The sequence below is a fragment of the Megalops cyprinoides genome, chromosome 7, assembly GCF_013368585.1.
Source record: "Megalops cyprinoides isolate fMegCyp1 chromosome 7, fMegCyp1.pri, whole genome shotgun sequence".
NCBI lineage: Eukaryota > Metazoa > Chordata > Actinopteri > Elopiformes > Megalopidae > Megalops > Megalops cyprinoides.
Window position 1 is genome coordinate 4,602,410 of NC_050589.1, and position 21,516 is coordinate 4,623,925.

At 42.4% G+C, this 21,516-nt stretch overlaps 1 protein-coding gene across 1 annotated transcript in view; it reads left to right on the forward strand.

Moving 5' to 3' along the window:
- LOC118780273 (MORN repeat-containing protein 1-like) overlaps nt 1–21,516 on the forward strand; it is a 68,391-nt gene that overhangs the window by 9,748 nt on the left and 37,127 nt on the right. The window contains exons 8-10 of the mRNA XM_036532684.1: nt 649–759; nt 2,486–2,612; nt 2,961–3,154. Of these exons, the coding sequence (XP_036388577.1) occupies nt 649–759; nt 2,486–2,612; nt 2,961–3,154 (432 nt within the window). The remainder of the gene's footprint in view (nt 1–648; nt 760–2,485; nt 2,613–2,960; nt 3,155–21,516) is intronic.

Below are 21,516 nucleotides of genomic sequence, written 5' to 3' on the forward strand. Positions count from 1 at the left end.
GTCAGGGGCTGAGTGCTCTGATTAAAATGAAACCGAAGGTTTAGTCCAGTTGCGGTCGCAGTCAACGTGAAGGTGAACCGCTGAGGACGGCAGGGACAAAAACGTTTCCGCTTCATATTTTCACGTTTCAGTCAACTGGGGAACTGAGGAAACATCACTGTGCTTCTCCTTCTACCAGTGTGTGTTTGTGGGCTTTTCCATTCTACTGTCACCCTCCCGTACTGAAAAAGGCAGTGTTGTCGACCTTAAACTTCAGTAATGTAGGTGCCTAGCAAAACAAATTCCTTGCGGCCAAAATAATTCCAAAGCGAATAGTAGTCAATTATCTCTTGTGTTAAATCATCGGTTTTTCACGTGGAGTCGCGGAAGCAGCACAGTGTTGGAGTTGTTTTGTGTATTACCCCATCACCAGCTCTCCTCAATGGAGAAAAACTCGTTTAAGTTTTGTTCGCTTCGATTCACCTGACTGCTAAAATAGAACATCCAGCGTTCATCAGGTCTGCCGTTTCATGTGAAGCTGTGATGGTCAATTAAAGAAATATTCAACTTAGTCCATATTACATGCATCAAATAGATTTAGTGATACCATAAAAAATGGATGAACAATTTCAATTTAATGTCAATTCGGTCATGTTTCATATGCTTCAGGTGGTGCATCTAAAATCGTGATCGAGGGAGGGGATGTGCTGGAAGTCTTCCAAGGATCTCCGTTCACTGTGGAAGTGCATCTTCAGACAGACAATGGAGAAAAGGCTACAGGTAAGGCCAGTCTATCAAGGAGTGAAATATGTGATCTAACCATAAGAGAAGGCCTTCATATAATTAAAGAATTCAACCAGGAACAAGATTTTAGCCCTCCCCTTCCCAGAAGTGAATGTACAATGGCTGCTACATGAATGGAGTAATGCTATTGGTTATTCTGTTTTATTTTGGTTTATTGAATCAACTTAGCTAAAATCAAAGACCCTCCCCAAAGTAATATGTCAAAACACTGAAATTCTTGGCTGGCATAGCACGACGAAGGAATTAGCACGTCGTGACTGTTCGGCACACGAATCACGGTTTGAGGATGGATTTGTGTTTGTGCATATAACCTCTAAGCTTTGCCACCTGCAGCTCATTAAATGAGGAAGTCTGCAGGGAGGTCTCAGAATGACAGTCAGAGCAGGGGGGAGGGAACAGTCCTCTTTGGGTAAATTACGTAATTGTTACTGCAGCCTTTGTCTCAGGCTTGATGAGTCAATAAGGGTAAGTTCTGTGGATGGCAGAGCTTCTTTAATGTAGAGCTCACATCAGTTTAGTTTTTCCTGATGTCTGTACGTTGCCGACGGGTACATTGTTGAAGTGATCAGGTGCAGGGCGCTGTGTGTAGTGTCAGTACATGAACCGGTAACAAAGGTGAAGTTTGAACAGATGGGGGTTTTTTTCTGGGCGATGGTGAGTGATTGTGCAGTTCTGACAGCTGCCAGTAGCCAATTCAACCACCTGAGGCCAGTGATTAAATGAAGCAAGTTCAGGTTGTGCCACCATAGAGGGGAAGAGCTGCCAGAAGACCAGAGGTTGCTAAGCTTGGGCAGGTGTATGAGGTCTGGTGACAGATTGAGTGAGTGCAGGAGCCGTGCCCTTGACAGTGCAGGAGCACCAGTGTCATGAATTTGACGCGAGGTGTGATTGAAAGCCAGTGGAGAGAGAGAGAGAGATGAGGGGGAGGTTAAATATTGGCATAGTGTATTGTGGGAGACGGAGCAGCAGTGTTGTGAATGAACTCACAGAAGAAGCCATGTGGCACGTGCAGGAAGGCTAGGTAATAAGGAGAGGCAACAGGGAAGGTTTGTTGGGTCATGTAGTTCAAGTCCTAGGATCAGAAGCTTTGAAGAATAGGCTATGAGGAGCAGAACTGGGTCACCGAAGCAATGTCTTGTGTAAAGTAGTGTTCGAGCTCATTGCTGAGAGTGACACGGAGGTTCTTTGTAGCCTTGGCGGGAACTGTGTGGAGCCATCTGTGGCTATGGCGTTTTTAGGGACGAGGGTCTGGCTGGCAGGTAGCGCATGTCTGTCTTGGAAAGGCAGTTTATGATGGTGGTTTATCAGTCTGCAACACATGCTGTAATGGGCCTGGAAAGGAGTAAGTTAGAGAGAGAGAAAGAGCTGAGTGTCATCAGCATAATGGTGTTTGGAAAAACCATGAGCAGGAGTAACAGATCTTGGTAATATGGTTTGAAGGGAGAAAAGAAGGGGGCCAAGTACAAAGTCCTGACAGACTCATGTTGAGAGACTGTGAACATTTTCTTGAATGTATTCATTGACTTGAAAATATTGCAGAAAAACATGGTGTAAAGTACTCTGGCAGAGAAGCTTCTCCTTTACATTTTTTTTACTTTCGTTACATTACCAAAACTGTTGTTACTAAGGCATATTTATGAAATGTTATAACCCTTTTGACCTTTACTCGGTTTTTTAAATTTAATTATGTCTGATTTTAAAGGTGAAAATGGACGGGTTCTGCAGGTTTGTGCTGGTGTTCGACTAGTCGGTCGCACTCCCACACCAACTTCCTCAAGCCTTTTCAAGCTGATTGAAGACATGGAGGAGAAACCTATTCCAACACCATTGTAAGTCATATAACAATGTCAAAATGAACCATAAAACAGACTGCCAACAGTCCCTATTGTGCAGAAAATAACAATTTATCAATTGTACTGTATTCCAGGATGGGCTTTTTTCCCATTATCTGGAAAACCAGGAACAGTACACACAGGGTATTTAGAAATTAGGCTATCTCGATATTAGGAATATGCGGTTAGTTGTGTTGGTGTGTGTGTGTGTGTTTGTGTGTGTGTGTGTGTGTTTTTGGCAGGGGTAGGGGGCATGTGGATGAGGGGGTGGGGGATCGGTGACTAGGAGCTTATCAGAATTGCACAAGATACTGAAATGTCAGTTCTCTCCCTCCTTACGCGCAGCGGGTTCGAGTTTATTAGCTACCCTTTGATGGAGAGAGCCTTTGAAAGCAAGGACTCCAGAGGCAGAGCCCCCCTCGCTGTGGCTAAATCCGGATTTGCACAGGCTGACTCGCCAGTCCCTGAGGGGGAATGGGAGTCTGGAAGTGGATCAGACAGCATGGGACTTGGAGGGGGTACCCCAAGCTACCTGGATGGTGAGCAGAGATAATCACAGCGCAGATTTGTCATGCCCATCTGTTTAAAGATTTCTCTGTTATTTCTGCTGCTCTTTTCCTCTATGCTAATGAGCGACCAAAATATCAGTCCAATAGCCTTGGAGCACTGGGTGTGCTGAATTAATAAGTCTGTCCTCAAAAGATGCCTGGATAGTTGCAGCGACTCCACTTAGTAGATATAAAGTAATCTTTCGCCTTTGTTCCTATCGTTTACCAGCAGAATACCTTTAAGTGAGCTCAGTCATTGTCCTGGAGGTGCATAGACTATTAAAGAGGTACTCAGACTTTGGGAGTCACGGTTTGTAATCAGCATTTACCAAAACACCCCCACACTACACAACCACCAGCACATGCACAGTGATAAATAAACACACACACACACATACACACACACACACACGCAAATATAAAAACACACATGTAGATATATGTAAATAATGACATCTGTGTTATTTGGCTTCTTTCAGAGCTTCATGGGCATGGTCTTTTGAGGCCCAACAGGTTATACACATCACTAAAACTAAGCTATTCCATTGCACAGATTCACTGGTTGTGATGATTCTCAAAGAGCTGTACTCAAAGAACTGCTATGGGCACCTTATGTGTGTCTACCCTCAAAAAACATCCATATAACATCATTATGAAAACAGGTACACCAATTGCACCAACTAGGTAGATTGACCTGCTGGTATGTTTGTGCTGTAATTTTTGAATAAGTAAAAAAAATCTAGTCCTAGATGGAGTTGACGAAGTACTTAAGCCCAGGTGCTGCAGATTTGTTAAGCTCTTCCCATATTTATGAGGAAAAAAATCAGTGGAATTGAGAATAAAAGTCACCTTTACCCCTTTTAAGTGTTGTATCTGCACAGTGCTGGATGGCTGTAATGGTGTTGATGCTTCAGCTGTTGCGGCTAGTGGTGGAAGAAAACATAAATTGGCAACTGGAGGGTGGAAGAAATTTTTGTTTTCACAGAAAACTGTATTCAAATGCTATGGAAGAAAAGCTGCTGTATTTTAAAGAACAAGGTGGATGGGTTCATCAATGTTCAAGGACACATGACTGTTTTTTGTTGTGTTTTATATTGGCATATGTAGCTTTACAGCAATTGACCGTTATACTTGAATGTGTGCAGTGTCGGTCAGGCTTGTCTGTAAGTGGAATGCCTTTATGCATTTCTCATATACTTCATACGGTGCTCTTCCTGAAGTTATTAATGAAGCATTGGATGATAGTCCCGGTTCTGCAGTACGTTAGCATCACAAACCAACAGCTGTTGGTCACTGCGAAGGTGTAGCCTCTCCCTGGGGCACATTCACACTTGACCATGGCTCGTTTGTCATACCTTCCACCTACATTTTCAGACCAGCGTGTTTTGGTTCAGAAACAATCTGAAACAGAACCAGTCTTGCTTTTGTGCTCTTTGAGCCGCTCTTAAGGAAGTGCATTTGGAATTCAGCTGCCGTGCGTGTAGCTCCAAGTGCTTTTGCAGTTTCACAACACCCCTGCTTACAGCACAACCGTGGGTTATAGTAAATCTTAATAAATTAATTTAATCAACAATGAATCTAAATTATTTAAAACTGTATGTGCGGCAAAATATATTAGGAGGTTGTTCTTAAGCTTTGTTATTTTATCTGTAATGATACAGTAGCAGGTGCTGGGACCCTCCACTGTGCTCTTTTGAACATAATTCATGCAAGATATGTTATGATTGCCTTCAAAAATAGCCTTTTATCACTTTCCTATGGTAGAAAAGTGTACATGTTAGCAGTCTTTCATCCAGCAGTAGCACAATTAATGCTGTCAGTTGTCATGTAATGTGTGGTTACATTTCTCATGAGCATGCATGCATGCATTACATTAGAATAACAGCTAACATGCTATAGCTGTTGCTTGTGATTTCAAAGCACATTAGACAGCTGTGGCGGCCCTTAATAAGCAAGGCTGCCCTAGCAGATAGCTGGGGATCATTGAATGAAAGTTTCACACACTGCCAAATCATACCCTGTTGACATAAACTGCATTCCTGCTCTGCCTTGTCATTTCAGCACTCAGGTCTAAACCAGTCTCTTTTGTGACATATTCAATATAGGAGTTTACTGCTGACAGGCCAAAGGAAGAACATTAAAGCCTAGTCATATTCCTGAGATCGGAAGAGCCGAAAACTGGGCTGCGCAGTGCCTCAGTCAGCAAGGCGCTCGTCTTGGTCAAGGCCGAGGCTTGAGGCTCGGCCCAGGTTCAGAACCGGTCGTATTATTTGAAAGCAGCGACCGGGAGCCCAATCTGGTGGAACAATATACACATATGTGTAATATGTTAAAAAAAAAAATGTAACTTACGTAAGTTGCTCTGGATAAGAGTGTCTGCGAAATGCCAATAATGTAATGTAATGTGATGTCAGCTGAGTTGCGCAAAATTACCGTTATGGCATTTTGATAATGCAGTAAATTTAAGTTTGTTCAGAAGGAGAGCTAGGATGGCACATGTGACGCAAGTTTGAACCTATGTTATAAAGTGTTATAAAGTGTGACCTTATAAAGGTCACACTTGTCCTCACTTGCATCACACACCGTGATGCAAGTGAGGACAGTGTTGGTTAAACACTATCCTGTCAAACGTCATGTACCAGGGGTAGTTATGGATAAGACATTTCTTTATTCCAATAAATTAATAATGCTGGCCACTTTTGGCCCCAATGATTTCTTCATGCATTTTGGAGGACTGACTACTCGTTTCTGGTAGAAAACTGTTGGTATTGGGCTGTACTGCTCCTTTAAAACATTAGCAATGCAATGGTGCTAATGACTGCTGTGTTTCAGTGTTACACTCTTCAAGCCACTACCTGCAGTCACACCCATTTTCCAACTCATGCAGTGCCCCGTGACTTTTGATAGGGTAGTGTAAATCATTGTCTATAATATGCAAATGAATATAGTTAATTATGTCCCCTTTCTCACCAGGCTTTATTGTCACTGATATTCCCATTATTTCAATTATTCATGCAGCATGTCAACAGCTAGGTGTGTTAGCTTGCTAGCAGTTTGGTTAAGTTAGCATCTTTGGCTAGTTTGTATTTGCAGAACTTTTTACTTTTTTAGGATCATGTCTGAATGTAACAGCAGTTTTTTTTTCATTATTTGTATTTTATATCTCAACTTTTATAATCAAAAGCAGACTTTCCAGAGAAGAAAGCCGAAGTTGACAGAGTTTTCTCCTCTTGCCTCTGGTCATTTGTCTCACACTTAAATCCAATAGGCGATCCATAAATCATGAAAGGGTATGATTAAAATATGTTGTAGGCAGAATCCACGGATTAATAATACATAGGTATTGAAGATACAGCTCATCAAAAGTGTGAGGGGATGAGGGGAGAGAGGGAACCGGGAGAGGCTGGTGCCGGGAGTCAGAACAGCCAAGGGTTCAGGAGCATGCTGATGCTGTTGGAGAGAGCTGCGGCTGCCTCACTCCTGAATCCCAACACCCTGAGAGTCCCCTGCGGGGAATCCAAGAATCCTGCTTTTCTGAGCACAGTGATGCAGACAGTGATGGATGTGTGTGTGTGTGTGTGTGTGTGTATAGTTAGGCATGTGAGTATGTCTGTGTATGTATTTTCATTTGTAGGTGTTGGTATGTCTGTATGTGTCTGGGATGGTTTTTGTGATAGATGCTAATTTGCAAAAGAAATGAAGCACTGCAGTAGATTTAGTTGGTATCAGTTCTACTACTGCAAAAGTATTTACAATAGCTGTATTTTTGTATTGAATATGAACTGTTAAACAACTAGATGTTTTTGTTACCTGGCCAGTGAATGGGACATTTTTAGGTTTTACATTTCACAGGTACATACAGTAGATGTATGCATATAGTATATCAGTAAATCATCAAATATATTGTTTGCTCTGACAGGTTGGGCCCAGGTTTAAGTTTGAGGTGTGTTATTCACAAACACCGACTGGGAAGCCATAGTGGCGGGACATGATTGTCTTCGTTCTGCTGGGGTAGGGTGAGTTTTGGCAGCTATGGTGCCCTTGTCCTGCTTTTTCTGTCCTCTAGTGGTGATTCAACATTAGGTCACTTGGAGGATGTCAGTGGAGATGCACCCATCCTCTGATCTGTGTTCACTGTGGTGTGTTATGGTACTTGCAGAGTGAGAAATAGCTGTTGGCAGCATGAGAGCTTGGCTTCATAACAAAATATATTACAGATTAAATTAAGCAGTAACATTGTAATTAACTCAAATTAAACCATATTTTATTTAACACTGTTTCATTTTGATTAATCAGACATAAAATTTCACAACTACTGTAGAAGTTGTAATAGTTGAATTTACATTTGTTCATTCACGCCCATTATCTAATACATTGATTCTTTTAAATCATTGAACTACAACAGGGAAACGCTATCAAATATAGTGAAGCAGTTGGTGTATGTCAGTTGTATATTTTGGTGTATTAGTTCGGATTCCAGTACTGCTTGAATTAGTAGAAACGTGCGTGCAAAATTCATGCACGTGTAGGTGGAGAACAGCACTGACAGACAGATCTAATGGTGCTCAATGTCATTAGCTGCACCTGAACGTGTGTTACCTGCTTTCAGGTTAATGCCATTTTAACCCCGAGTCGCTCCTTCCCTGCTGCAAGGCAATGCTCAGCCTTGTCGGGATCTCTTAACATGCTTGAAACAATTACCTCGACAGGATGCGGGGTGATAAATATTTCATATTGGTCTCCATTAAAGAGGCTATAAGCACTTCACGTGGAGAAGATGAAAGTGGTCGTGTTCCCGTTGCCTGGAATGTTAACAATTGCGCGCTTGGCGGGAGATCCATCATATGATATGCAGATGGGCTGTCATCCCTCTACTGTGGAATGGCTTACTCCAAGCTTGTCTCATTCCTGTTTGGACTTTTTGCACCTGAAAGACACTAAATTGGTCACATTGAGTTACGAGTCAAACTTTGACTTGATTATAGTTTTTCACCTTTTAAATGAAAATATTCTTTAGGAGTTTGTATTAGTGAACCAGTAAAGCTAATCGACTGCCTCTTGGAGCCCTTAAGATCTTGTTTCATTAACTGTAAGAAATTATATCTCATGTTATTTAAGCTTGGCATGTGTCACTTTCATTATTGTATTAAACATGTGCCTCTGCATTTGCATAACTTCCTCTGTGTAGCTGTTGTAGTGTTTTTTGAGTAAGTATCATCTAATTTTCCAGAATGTTGTAGTTTACAATTTTGTGCATGTTAACTGAAGGAAGAGATTAACAGTGCCCCACATGCATAAGCAAATAACAAAGTAGGTGGAGTTATCTCATGTTATAAGTGACTTACTAATATAAACCAATCATAGTGCTTTGCAGTGGAGGACAAAGTCTTGATTGGTTCTCATAAGATTGACACCCTTGGAAGCTCCTCCCTCTGGGAGGATTTGTGAAGTGTCAATGTCACACAGACCACACAAGACACCAAACAGTGTCAACAAACCAAACCATGTATACAAAAATAATCAGGTTGCCTGTAAAGATTTCCTGCAGATGTTGTGCGTGTTAACTAACAAACTCTTGTATAATGACAAGGTTGTATGACACAAGGCAAAATTATGCATGCATTGATCACATAAAATGATGGATTTATATACAGTACATGTAACTTCATGCATAAACTGCACAGTATTTCATATAACAACCTACAATTCATTCTTTATAGCCATAATACATAATAATTCATATGAATGTGTCAGTAAGTGATGTGTTTTAAGCACACTGGACCTAGAAATATTTCTTAATTTAATAATTGAACATAAACTACTTTGGCCATGTACCCATGTTTCCCAGCAATTTCTGAGTGTTTGAATTTTGTACAATATAAAAATTTCTAGTTCAGTGTTCTCCATTTCTCAGCTGATTGAGTGTCAAAATGGAAGGAGAGGAACTGTGTAAAAATCAGTTCTTTTTACAGAATATATGGTTAGTGATCAGTTTTCATTATAGTTGGAAGAATATAGTATAACAGTGAAAATCTGTTTTTGATACTTTGACGTGTGATTATGAAAACAAGAAATACATTTTTCACACTTTTTAGAATCCTCTTTATCCCTCTATCAGTAACATTTACAAAAATGTATTTGTTTGAAAATGGTTTGTTCCACTTTATTACAAGAGACATACAGATAATATATACTGGTTTGCGTTTGTGAATTAAAGAAGGGAAGGATGCAGTGAATACAGCCTACTATCCTTCATTTCTGCATTGCTGTAACAAGAAAAAAGCTCCAGTACTTTATATAAGATGGTGAAACTATAATACCCCCATCTGGTTTAAAAAAGAAAACTAGTGCATATGAGTTGATTGTTATGAATGGGTTTAGCTTGTTTGATGGTAGAATACTGAGCAATACCAAGAAACATCTGTTGCTACATTTGTAAGAAACATATTTTAATATCAGTATGTATCTTCCAAACAGAAAAATTACTTCTTATAGCACACACACTGGAAAAATAAATAAAAAAGGATGGCTTCCACTAGGTCTGTTTGTTACTAACAGAGAATGGCAAATTTGAGGCCAATTCTATGTAAATCCGACCACGTTCTAATTTTAGTTAGCGAACATTCCTCTATGAAATCCTCAGGATCTTCATTCTTAAATTGTTACGAACAAAGGCTATTTTTAGCTGGGACAAATATTTTGACAAGTCCGCTATTGTGGAGTTCCAGCAGTAGTTTATTCCTCCACGCTCCGGGTTTGAGGCCAGTTGTAGGCTTGAGCTAAGTGTTAAGGTTATCAAGTTCACAGGGCCAGTTGCCCTTTCCATAGCTTAACAAAACTGCTTTTTTTCCCTTCTTCCGCTCCGAGGCAATATTGACGGTTCCGTTTGACCAACATTTTCAGCTGTCCTTGGATTTGAGGGAGATTTTCACACGCACCGGGGGATTTTGAAGCTTAAAATTCAACACCCTGCATTTCCAAAAAAAAAAAAAAATTCTCCAAGGGCAGCAGAGAGAGGGGGCTCTCGTTTTCCCCCTTGGCCTTCGGCATGTTGATAGACAGGTGTAATGCCCGTGAAGTGGTGGTGTGTGCCATGCGTGGCTCGAACCTGACTGGGCAAATACTGCACGATCTCTCCTTATTTATTTAATACCTCATAAACCCTCACGGCAGCCTCGAGGAGAGTGCTGCACTTGTTGGAAATTGCCAGAGGATCAAATGTTACATCTGAATGGCAGCGGCCTTTTGATCTGTGACGATTGTGAAGGAACATCTTGTGTCAGCAGGATTTGCCCGCCTCCTGCGTGGAAGCAAAGAGGGCAATCCAGACTGAGCAACCCAGGGACAGCAGGTTTAAAGAGCTGAGGAGATTCTGATCCAATCAGCCGCTTTGAGACTGATGACCTCGTCCGCCTGGCTTTGAAGCTGAGGAGCACATCCTCCTGTCAGCCACTTGTTCTCATGCACAGATTACAAAACGCCTCTGAATGAGTCATCAGTCCAGATCTGCAGGGTCCATCTGAAGCCGCAACTGATTGTGAAGAACTGTATTTAAAGACCCTTTTCTGGGCGGGTCCCGAGTGTCTCAGTTGGCAAGGCATTCGCTTGGAGCTCACGTGCCAGCGAGTTGCAGCGGAGTAGCGCCTCTCCTCCAGTGATTTCGCTCCACTATAGCGTGCTGTGTGACTCGCAGTGCGCGTAATAGCTGTTGGCCGTGTGCAAGTGTACTGACTACTGAAGGATTTCATTCATCTCACTTTAGCAAGTCTGCATCAGTGCAGAGGTTGCTGTAGTGGGACAAGGCTAGTACACAATTGGCAATTCAAAATAGGGTTGCATAAAGGGTAAAGAAACATAAAAATAAATCGTTTGAAAATTAAAGTAATTTTTAAACCATATGTAAAAGTCATGACATAAAAATAATGATTTTTTTTGGAATAGCTTTTGAGAATATTTAAGCCAGCTGGGTTAATTGCTTGGCATCAGACAGTAATCTTTTGAAGTTCTGAAGGCTGCCCTCTCAGAGTTAGATGGCCCAACTGACAAATATTAATCTTCTTTGGATATGCTGCACAGGTACTATAGGTTGACTTTTACGGTGAATTTTTTTTTGGCATGCTGTTACCTTGGATAGACTAAATAGTCAGCAACACTTTAAAGTCTTGAACCCATGGTTGTGTTGACATCATACACAATTAAACACAAAATTAATTGAGTATAACTGAGACTGGTCATCCTTCATTTCCTCGAAGCATGGTCGTGATTAGTCCTTTCCTTTTTTTATATATGTATTATTAAAAAATGCCGGTAGAATCTATACAGAGCAGCTGGCCTTGATGCTTTGCAAGGGAGAACTTGGCCTGAGGCTTTTTTGTATTGATTCATTTTGAGATGTATATTTCAGTCACTCTTCCTCAGCGCTGAACTATACATTGCCTGACCCACTTTTTTGAGCTGTGTGTGTTTTTTTGTCTCTTTGGTTAGGCAAGACCGACTGTGGAGAGCAGTCTAGCGATGGAGGATCCACCACTATCATCCAGTCATTTTCAGGTAAATTTTTAATTATTTCACTGGGCTTTTCAAGAGTTTCTCGCTTGCAAGACGTGCAGCAGTATCTTCAACGGTTTAAGAATAAAAACCTTATATAAGCACGTATAAGCACGTATAAGAGCAGATGTCAGGGTTCTGAGTGATATTAGTCAAGCCGTAGCTTGACTAAGATTGCAAAAAAAAAAAAAAGTCATAACTTTAGCATGATTTATATTTCCATGATTTATAGCCACCTGTGGAGAGTCTAGCCATGATAAGCGATTATTTGCATCTCTGACCGTGCGACGTTACAAAGCGTATCTGTCCAGCGCTGGCTAGCCGCGTCGGACCATGCCAGAGCGAGCGAGGGCACCCGGAGCCAAACTCGTAAAACAGAATTTCGGGGCAAGGAACCGCCACCCGCCCAGCGTCCAGCGGACTGCGCATACCACACCTGCCCCTTTGCTGGGGGACAGCTGCAGAGAGGCCGTCTGGATAGTAATATATGCTTAAGGCACAGCCGGCCTGGGCCACATAAATTACCCCTGTGAAGGCAGACTCCGGGAAGCCTCCACTATTTATCGCCGGCCCGTGGAACTTGCGTGAGACCCGGCGCATCAGGCTCCCCCTGTGGTAATTGAATTATAATGCAGTGACTGCCTCCTCCTTTTTTTTTTTTTTTAACGCGCTCAGCACCGCAGTAACTCAAGAGGAGGTGGCAGCTGTGAGACCTGGCTCCGCCGCATTGCCTGCCCGCGCGCGCTCGCAGGTCACGGATCCCGCAGGGCACTCTGGGATTGAAGCCGACCCGTGACTGAGGGCTCGGTGGGCTTCCTCTCTTAAAACAGCGTGTCAGAAAGGAGTGTGGGCCGTGAGGTAAACACGCAGCAGTAAGGGCTTAGTCTCTGTGCTGCAGGTTATTCCTAAAAAAAATTAATTTGTATTTCTTTCTAATAATTAGTAGAATATTTTATCAACGTAACCCTGATGAAGGGTAAATATCAAATGAATAATTACATTGTAGCAATAGCAATGTCATAGTGCCAGTCCATCAACAGTAGGGGTACACTGTCCATGAACTACAATTAAACTTAGAGACTTAAACTTTAAAGAAATAAAAAATATAGCAGGAAAACTTTTGGCAAAATGCAACTCCCAGCAGCCCAAAACATCACAAGTCTTAAGTTGATTTAAATCACGAGAAACGGATAATGTGACTTAAGTTTTGGGCCTCCAGGAGCATGCAGGCATAGTCTTCTTATACATATCCTTACTCTTAACATACTTTCGGTGACGCACATCGAGTTTCACTCCCAGGCATTGAGGGATTTTGTTAGCCGGCGGTGATGTCAGCCAGAGCCAGCCACCGCAGCTGTGAGTGGGGCAGTGATGGAAGTCACAGACAGCCGATTTAAAGGGAAGGGGAGTGACGGGGGGAGCGGTGCACGGAGCGGGGTGCACACCGCGTTCAAAGCGACACTGCGGGCGGGGTGAGGGTAGCGCTCACCGCCGCCCGAGCGTCTCTCCCCCCACCTCCATCCCCCCCCGCGCACCGTCTGATTGCCAGGCCGCCGTAAAGTTCAAAGGAAGACCGCAGTCAAGTGGAAAGACGCCGGCGATAATCCTCTGCTCCTCATGCCGCACGAGTGGCTGGAGGAGTGAAGGTCAGCGCCTGCGTGCCGGCTCACAAAGCCGCCTCGTTAATTGCCTGGCCCGGCTCATTTCTCTGCAGTTAAGCTAGGTGAGAAAGCTGACCCCTCGGCTAATTTTCTCTTGTCTCCTCCCGGACTCCTCTAACAGGGTCCCAACAGCTCCCACTTCACAGGTTTGTCCCACTGGGGTTTCCTCATTAACTTCCCCCAACAAAAAAAAAAAAGAAAAGAAAGAACGTCATTGCAGTCTCAGAGCACCTTGCCCGCTTAATTATTTTGTGCCCGGACTCCAGTGGCAGACTGTTCGTGTTAAGTTTTCCTCTGACTCGTCTCTGTCCCCTTTCATGGGTCCTAATTGATGTGTTATCCCCCTTTGAAAATAGGTGGGGGGTGGGGGGGGGGGGGGGGAGGGGGATTAAAGAGTCCCAACAAAGCAGCAGTAAATAAACCTCAGTGAACATGTAGGACGCTCTTCAGGCCCTTATGCTGAGATGCATTTGTCAAAATTGCGCCCTGGTTTTATCGGCCAATTAAATCCCTCCTTCTCACCCACCCTCCTACCTCCGCTGATGCATGGTGGGCGTTTCTGGTGCAGAATGACTGCCGTGCATCACCCAGGTGGGCGCTACGCTTTGGAGGAGGTGGTGAGTCATCCCCCCTCTCTGTGAAACGCATTCAGATTCTTGGAGGGTACTGCATTAATGAAATTTAACGTTGTTATCGCTATTATAAAGAGATACAGGGAATTAGTTTTTGGATTAGTGCCACACAACCTTGAAAATGTGCAAATATTTGCTGCAGAGTGTGGCTGCAGAGTTTTTGTATACAGTACTTTGTTCACAGCACTGTGTTGTTTGTGACTGAAATTACTGCATCACCCGTAGATTTGAGCCGTTGTGAAAATCCTTATTTACAGGAAGTGCCATCGCTAGACTTTAAAATGCAAAATTTACAGTTTCTCCATCTGGTTTTATAATACATCTGGTCAAATATATGAAGAAAATCCAATTATGTTTTATTGATCATCAAAACTATCTGGAGGCTTTGGCCTTGGATTTACGAGGCAGGGGTGCAGACGTGATCCAGGCCAAATAAATCAAGGTCGTTTCATCTGGTCCCCGGAGGTTCCTCTCCAGCCTCACTCCCCTTTTTCCTACCTCTGGCTCCTCTGCTCTGCCTCTTCTGAAGATTTTCTGCTGATACTCGCTTAGATCTCCAAATAAACACCATGATATACCTCACTTGAAGCCAGGTTAGCATCAAATGCCAGGAACTGCAGTTGTGCAAGAAGCACTCCACCGGTATCCAGTGCATGTGTGAGGGTCGGGCCCAATTTTACCTCCCCCCTGCAATGTAATTTCAATGCATTTGTAGCTGGTGGACGATATTAATGAAAGACAATTTAAGGGCCCGTCTTTAACTCAGGATGGCCTGCCTTTTAATGTAGAAGTCTTATTCGGCGAGGATCATGCTATGCCTTCTCCCAGCTTGCCTGGCCCAGCTGGCGCTTTGGAGTTATATACCTCAAGGTGTGCCATGCCTCAAGGTGTGCCGTGCCGCATTTGCTGTGCTGGGACTTCAGCTACAGCTCAGTGAGGACGTCTTTGATTTGAGCGTCAGAGGTGGACGCAGCAGTAATTGAGATACGCAGCCTCTCGTGTAGCTAGAGACAGATTGTCATTAACGCTGGTTAATGAGCCGTCCTCAGAATATTATCACTTTCTCTGCGCTGCTGCCTTTTCGCTACATGTGCAAGTCTGTCCAAAATTTAAAAAAAAAGCCAAACTTTAATATGCAGGACAGAGGGAAGGTGAGGCAAAGAATCTTTGGCTCACATGGTATAATTCTACTTTGCATTGTTTTCAGTTTATTTTGCAGTTTGCATACCTGCAGCAAGTGAGCATCTGCTGTCAGCAAATCGGTACCGAAATATTTTATTTGTGATTAAATGAGCTGTGTCGCACACACAAAGGTGGCACTCACTGTTGAACTGTGGATGCATCTTCATCATTTTCTCAATTATAGATTCTCAATCCTGCAAATGTGCACACTCTCGTTTCTCAGTAGTTTCTCTAGGTGTTTGTTAAACACCCGCAAGTCCGTTTTCTCCATCCTTCTAACATTCTGTGTGGATTGCCCCACCTCATCTACTGTATTTACCAATTTTTGAAAACACTTTTTACTTGAATTACTAATTAATAACTAGGTATATTGTACATAGAAGAGAGCATATGTGCTGTAGATAATTAGAGCTTTCTTTATTCACATTTTGTCCAGCCCACATTTCTTGAATCAGATTTGCTTCCTGAATGCACTTCTTCCCATTAGAAATAGGTGAATAAATATGGGGCCCGAGTTATAATTACAGTCCGGTAATTCACAAAGCAGGCAGGCTTGGGCATATGCTCCAGTGGGAAGTGCAGTTCACACCCTCGTAAACATTAATTGGGTTTGTCAATGGCACAGAAAACGACAGGAAAACAAAGGAGCAGGAAAAAAGAGTTGTGTAGAAACAGGAGATCCGCACCCTCGGCATACTTTCTTTTATTGCAAAGGACAAAATCAAAGCCAGTAGGGGACATTTAATGTTAAAATTAATGGAGCATGTTTTTTTGCTACTGTTGAAGGGAGCGAGCTGGCTAGCCCTACACCCTCCCCTTTATTTAACTGCTCTTTTGCAGTGTGCAATTGGTCAAACCTTGCAGAGACTGCAGCTATTCTGATGCTAATGTGATTTAATACTGATGTGTCCTTGTGGCGAATGAGGTGGGAAGTGCATGATCCCATGGCATTTGAGGATTTATTTGATTTTTTTTTTTTTTTTTTTTCCTTTTCAGTCACAGACAAATAGAGAAGACATCCTACTTTCGATGTAGCGTCGGTCTGTAGGCCGGCTAGGCACGAGTGCCCTTTGCTTTGAGTTAGATCCTTGATTTTTTTTTTTTTTTTTTTTTTTGGTAAATTGATTTTGGGGAAAAAAGAACACGCAGCATCTTAAATTTTAAAGTGTGCACAGGAATGGGATTGATGTTTGTCCTGATAGAATAGGGCTGCTTTCTCAATGAGGAGCTGTTACACAAAGCTGGCTACGTCATTTTGGGAATTGAGTGCCCATCATTTTTAGTGAGACTTCATTGCTGGGGAAAACTAAATCATGCATAATGCAAAGCAGGGGTGTTGGGGACGCCATATTTCAGCTTTGTCTATTTGTTCATGATGCTGTTTGGTTCAAGGATACCAGGCTTGAATGCCAACAAAAATCATACTTTTCACATGCTAAATAAAAAAATGATAGTTCTGGTACTTGTTTAGCATACATTATCTACCCATATGACTTACCTTGCCTCAGGGTTTGAAACTGTTGAAATGCCTGGAGTGAATGATAGTCTCTACTGCCATTTGTCTGCATTAAAGAAATTCAGACTGATCAAACAAACACCAGCAGCACAAAAGCATACTAATATACAATGGTTCAAATTAATATATCTAGATGAAACAATTTTGTTTAAGGTTGTTATAGCCAAGCCTCATTGGATGTGGCAAACAATGCAACCTATAAGTCTCGCACTCTTTGTAGTACAAGGTAAAACGATGGCATTCTCTTCAACACCAATCCTTTCTAACAACCACATGCAGATCTGGCTTTAATGCACGTTCCCTTTCTCTCACCTGTAGATAATGAATTCTGTGTAATTTGTGGATGCTTTCCCTTGTATAAAGCTATGACAAGTCTTAGGAGAAGAACACAGGAGGAGGAGCTATTTGGACTCTGTGCCTGTTCAGTTCAGTTCTACTCAGTGAAGACATCAGCTTAGTTCAAACCCGGAGAGCCAGGCCTTTGGCATATACTTCAGACTTCATTATAATTTACTCATTGCTCTACTTCAGTGCAGTTTTTAAATTGCAGAAATATATTTATGGCCTTTATGTGACCTGTACTTCAGCAGGGTTCCTGTACTGTATATAACGCAGTAATAACCATCATTGCAGTCATCATCATTATCATCATCTTTAGCCTTGCTTTTTAAATTATTTGTCTTTTTGTGGCAAAAGCTTTTCAGATAGTTTCCTCATTATAGCATGTATGTTGGCTAGCTTAAATAGGAATACATCTGAGCCAGTAATGTCTTCGAAAGGTGAATAGTTTCCTCCTCTTATTTGTGCTGCCATCCTGTATAATTGCATGTCATATTTTTGTATTTTCCATTTTACATTATGTATAATTTTATAGAAATTTTAATCATAGCGTAAATTTATGGCTACTTAAATAAACCATCATTAAATTTTTCTGTGACTTGTGCCACAGTAGACCTTCTGTCGGTTCAGACCAGATGGGATAGCCTTCGTTGCCCTCACACATCCATGAGCCTTGGGCGCCCAACACCCTGTTGCCGGTTTGTGGTTTGTCCCTCCTCGGACCGCTGTTGGCAGGTACTCACCACTGCTGACCGGGAGCACCCCACAAGCCTTGCTGTTTCAGAGATGCTCTGACCCAGCCATCTGGCCATAACAATTTGGCCCTTCTCAAAGTCACTCAGGTCTTTACTCCTGCCCATTTCTCCTGCATCCAACACGTTGACTACGAGAACTGATTGTTCGCTTACCATCTAATCTACCCAGACCCTTGACATGTGCCCTTGTTTGGAGATGATCAATATTATTCGGTTCACCTGTGAGTGGTCATAATGTTTTGGCTCATCTGTGTATAAGTGCGTGTGTGTGTATATAGCGTTCACTGGTACTGTGAATATATATAAATAGATTATAGATTGATACTGTCATTAAAAGTTCTTACCATCAGTTATGTGTTTCTAAAGTTGTGAGCAGTTGAGCTGGAATTATTTTGAGCTGTGGTAAGCTGCAGTGTATTAAAACTGTTCAGACGGGTGCCAACTCCACATCCCAGTGCTGTGTTTGAGACAGTATCAACAGTGTAATTTAAGATGTCTCCTGCATCAGAGCCGTTCACCTCAGAGTCTCTATTCATAGTAAAGAAACTGAAACGGTGGCTGGGCTCTTGAGGAACATGTTGCAAGTTCCAGTAGTCTCCAGCAAGACATGCTCCTTGCTTTTATATCAGTGCATTAACCTTTAACATTTATAACAGTATCAAAGTTGTGGTTGCTTTGCGGTCTTCTGAGCAGCATGTGGTTCATTGGCTCTGTCATTCCCTGTTTAGAGTGCAGTCTGCAGTATGGCAATCAGTATTAAATGAAAAGAATGCGTCTGATGCCATATTTTAGGGAGCCTCAATAGTTACGATACAGCAGCTCTGAGTAGCTAAAGTAAACATTGTCTTGTTCTTGAGAAGCTTCATCCTTTCATCCTCGGGGCTTTCCTCCTCTCTGCTGGATCGACTGCGGAGGAGATCAAAGATTGTCTGGATGACAACAGAAGACGTCAGGAGGGAAGTGAGCAAGCCTCTAGCCCTGGCTAAGTGCGGCCGTGCATAAGCCGGCGTTACAGTACGAACAGAAACGTTACTACTCGCAACCTAATTAGCCCACGCAAAATTTAAAAAAAGCCCTTCGAATCGTTTGAATTCCATACATGCATTTTGTATATTTGTTAAGGTGTGACAGGTCGTTTATGTTTATTACCGTGATTGTGGAGGACTCGTCGGGGTCTGCAGGATGTACTGTACTTGAGAGCTATTCTGGGCGAGGCACGAAAAGTAATGACAGAAATTAGAATATGGTTTTCATCACCGGCCCTTCCATCCAAGCCTGCTTTCTAATCGAGACGCCATTCTTTGCCGCATAAAAGCAAGGTATGAATGTAAGGGCCTGACAAATGGCACATCATCTTCAGCAGGTTGTTAAAATTCCCATCACATCCGAAGTCAGGTAATGCTTTTTTTTCTGTTCACAGTAAGGAATAAATGAAACTATATCCAATTTTTTTTTCCTTGATCAAAAGTTATTCAGCTCTTTTTTGTTGTTATTATCAAAAATATGTCTACTTTGTAAGAGAACACAGAAATAGATGTGCACCTCGCATGGGTGTAAAATCTCATGCAAGGCGACTTGTCAAGAGAGAAAATGGAGAGTGAAGTCTTGCTGAGGGTAATACCTTAGGGATACGAAAACTGAGAGTTTATTTCTGCTTCCCTCGCCCCAGCCTTCTGCGCGTATATGTATGGAGCACCATGGTCCTGTGTGTCTGGCATGTTTATACCATCAAGATGGAAGATGACATCTCAAGCTGGATGATGGGCATTTGGCATTTTTTTATTTTACTACTCTGTGCTCTTTCCACACTTCCTTACTCATCAAGAGGCATGCAGAAGTGTAAGGGGTTCTGAATCGCTGGCAACTTATATTATTTAGTCTCTGGTTTATATTTAAACAGACATATATTTTTTCTGTGCAAATGAAACAATCAGGTTTCAGGTTATGTATCGTTCAGTGGGCTATAGTGACCGCATGACATCGCTAACTGTAATTCAAGTCTTGGTTTTTAATTTGTTAAATGTAACACGTTGGATTAGTTTAGCTTTTGACAGTTGCTAAAAATGCCTTGCTTCTCAGGGCAAGCACTACATGTTCATTTGTGCTGGAATTGATAATGGAGAGAGAAATAGAGAGGGCTGGGGGTGGGGGGTGGGGGGGGGGGGTCGGAGTCTGGAGTCCTTCCTCTGTGGGTCTTGAATTTATTTCACGAACAGAGCGTGCCCCCCTGTATCTCCTTATTTGGTGCCCCAGCGTGTGATAAGTGCCTGCCCAGCTGTCCTGCTGAGGGGTTACCGAAAGTCTCGCGCCTGCTGCGTTCAGGGTATATGGACAATTGCAAGTAGCACAAATGCAATAAGAATCCATTTGAAAGCTGGCTTACATCTCCACTGCGGCTTTATGCTTTGCTGAGTTATCTCAAAGAAACTCCAGAGGCGAGACCTGCAACTGACAGATTTGAGACTTTAGCACAGCAGCAAAGCAAGACGGCACAATCTGTACACTCTGTAGACATATTCAGGTTCTGTTTAAGGTGTTGTGAGACAGCGTGATTAGGAGGGTTTCGCTCGCTCCGGTTACCGCACGCTTTGCGACCCGTCAGAATCGTACCGGGGCGGTGTCGTTCGCAACACTTCTCACACAGCTCGAACACAGGCGCCAGCTGTTTGGAACCCTAGAGCCCGGTTTCCCTAGAAAGGCACATGATCTGCATGGATACGCACTGTGTTTATCTCCGCTGATGACCGGTGTCGTGTTTCATAATATCTCCACAATAACAACATTGGTGGCCATTGGTTACAGGGTGAGTCATCTCATGTTGCACTCTGGCAGGCCAAGATGCCATGCACAAGTAATGGATTGTGCCGTCGACCCGTTCGCTTCATGCAGCTGCAGTAGATGCCGTTTTCGATTGACGGAGTCCTGTAACGGCGTCACAGGCTGAACGTAATCTTAACAGAGTAATTGAGGGAGAGGTGTGTTGCTTTTGGTTGACCACTTCTGTTCATAAGTGTGTAAGAATGGATGAGTTTTTCTGGAGCATGTGATGAAAAGAAAGCTTTTCCAATGCTCTCTGATAGTACTTAGTGTTCTTTAATTTCCCTAATGAAAATGGTTCCATATTTTATTAAACAAGAACAAGACTGATTTATTTCCCAGACAGAAAAATGGATTGAGCATAATGTGAGGGTAGTTATGACGCATTAACGTTAAAACCCACTATCACATCAGCAGAAGTGATACACTAAGGGGGTGAGTTTTAGCAGTGACTGATTTCAGTAACTCATGGGTCTTACATTTGCATACAGCAGTTTTTCAAATTTGGTTCGAAGACCATTAGGAAATGGAGTGAATGAAAATGATTTTTACTGTGTATATTCTGGGAAAATACGTCATGAAATAACTGAAACCGGTACACTTTGTAATGTGCAATATACAGTATATTTTATGCCCTTTTGGACATTAAACAGACATAAGTAATGTTCTTATTTGTAAATCTTTTACCTTGATGGAACTTCTCACTTGTTGTTAAGGGAAAAAGGTGGTTCAACGATTGACTGCAGCTTATTGGAAAAAAAAAAAAAACAAAAGTTTTCTGTAATGAGGGGTCCTTAGCAACGACAAAGCAGTGTTATGGAATGGGAAACAGAACAAAATAATTATAATTGCTGTGCGCCAGGTTTTGTTTTTTGGCTTGAAGCCATGGTAATTGCTGTTTACC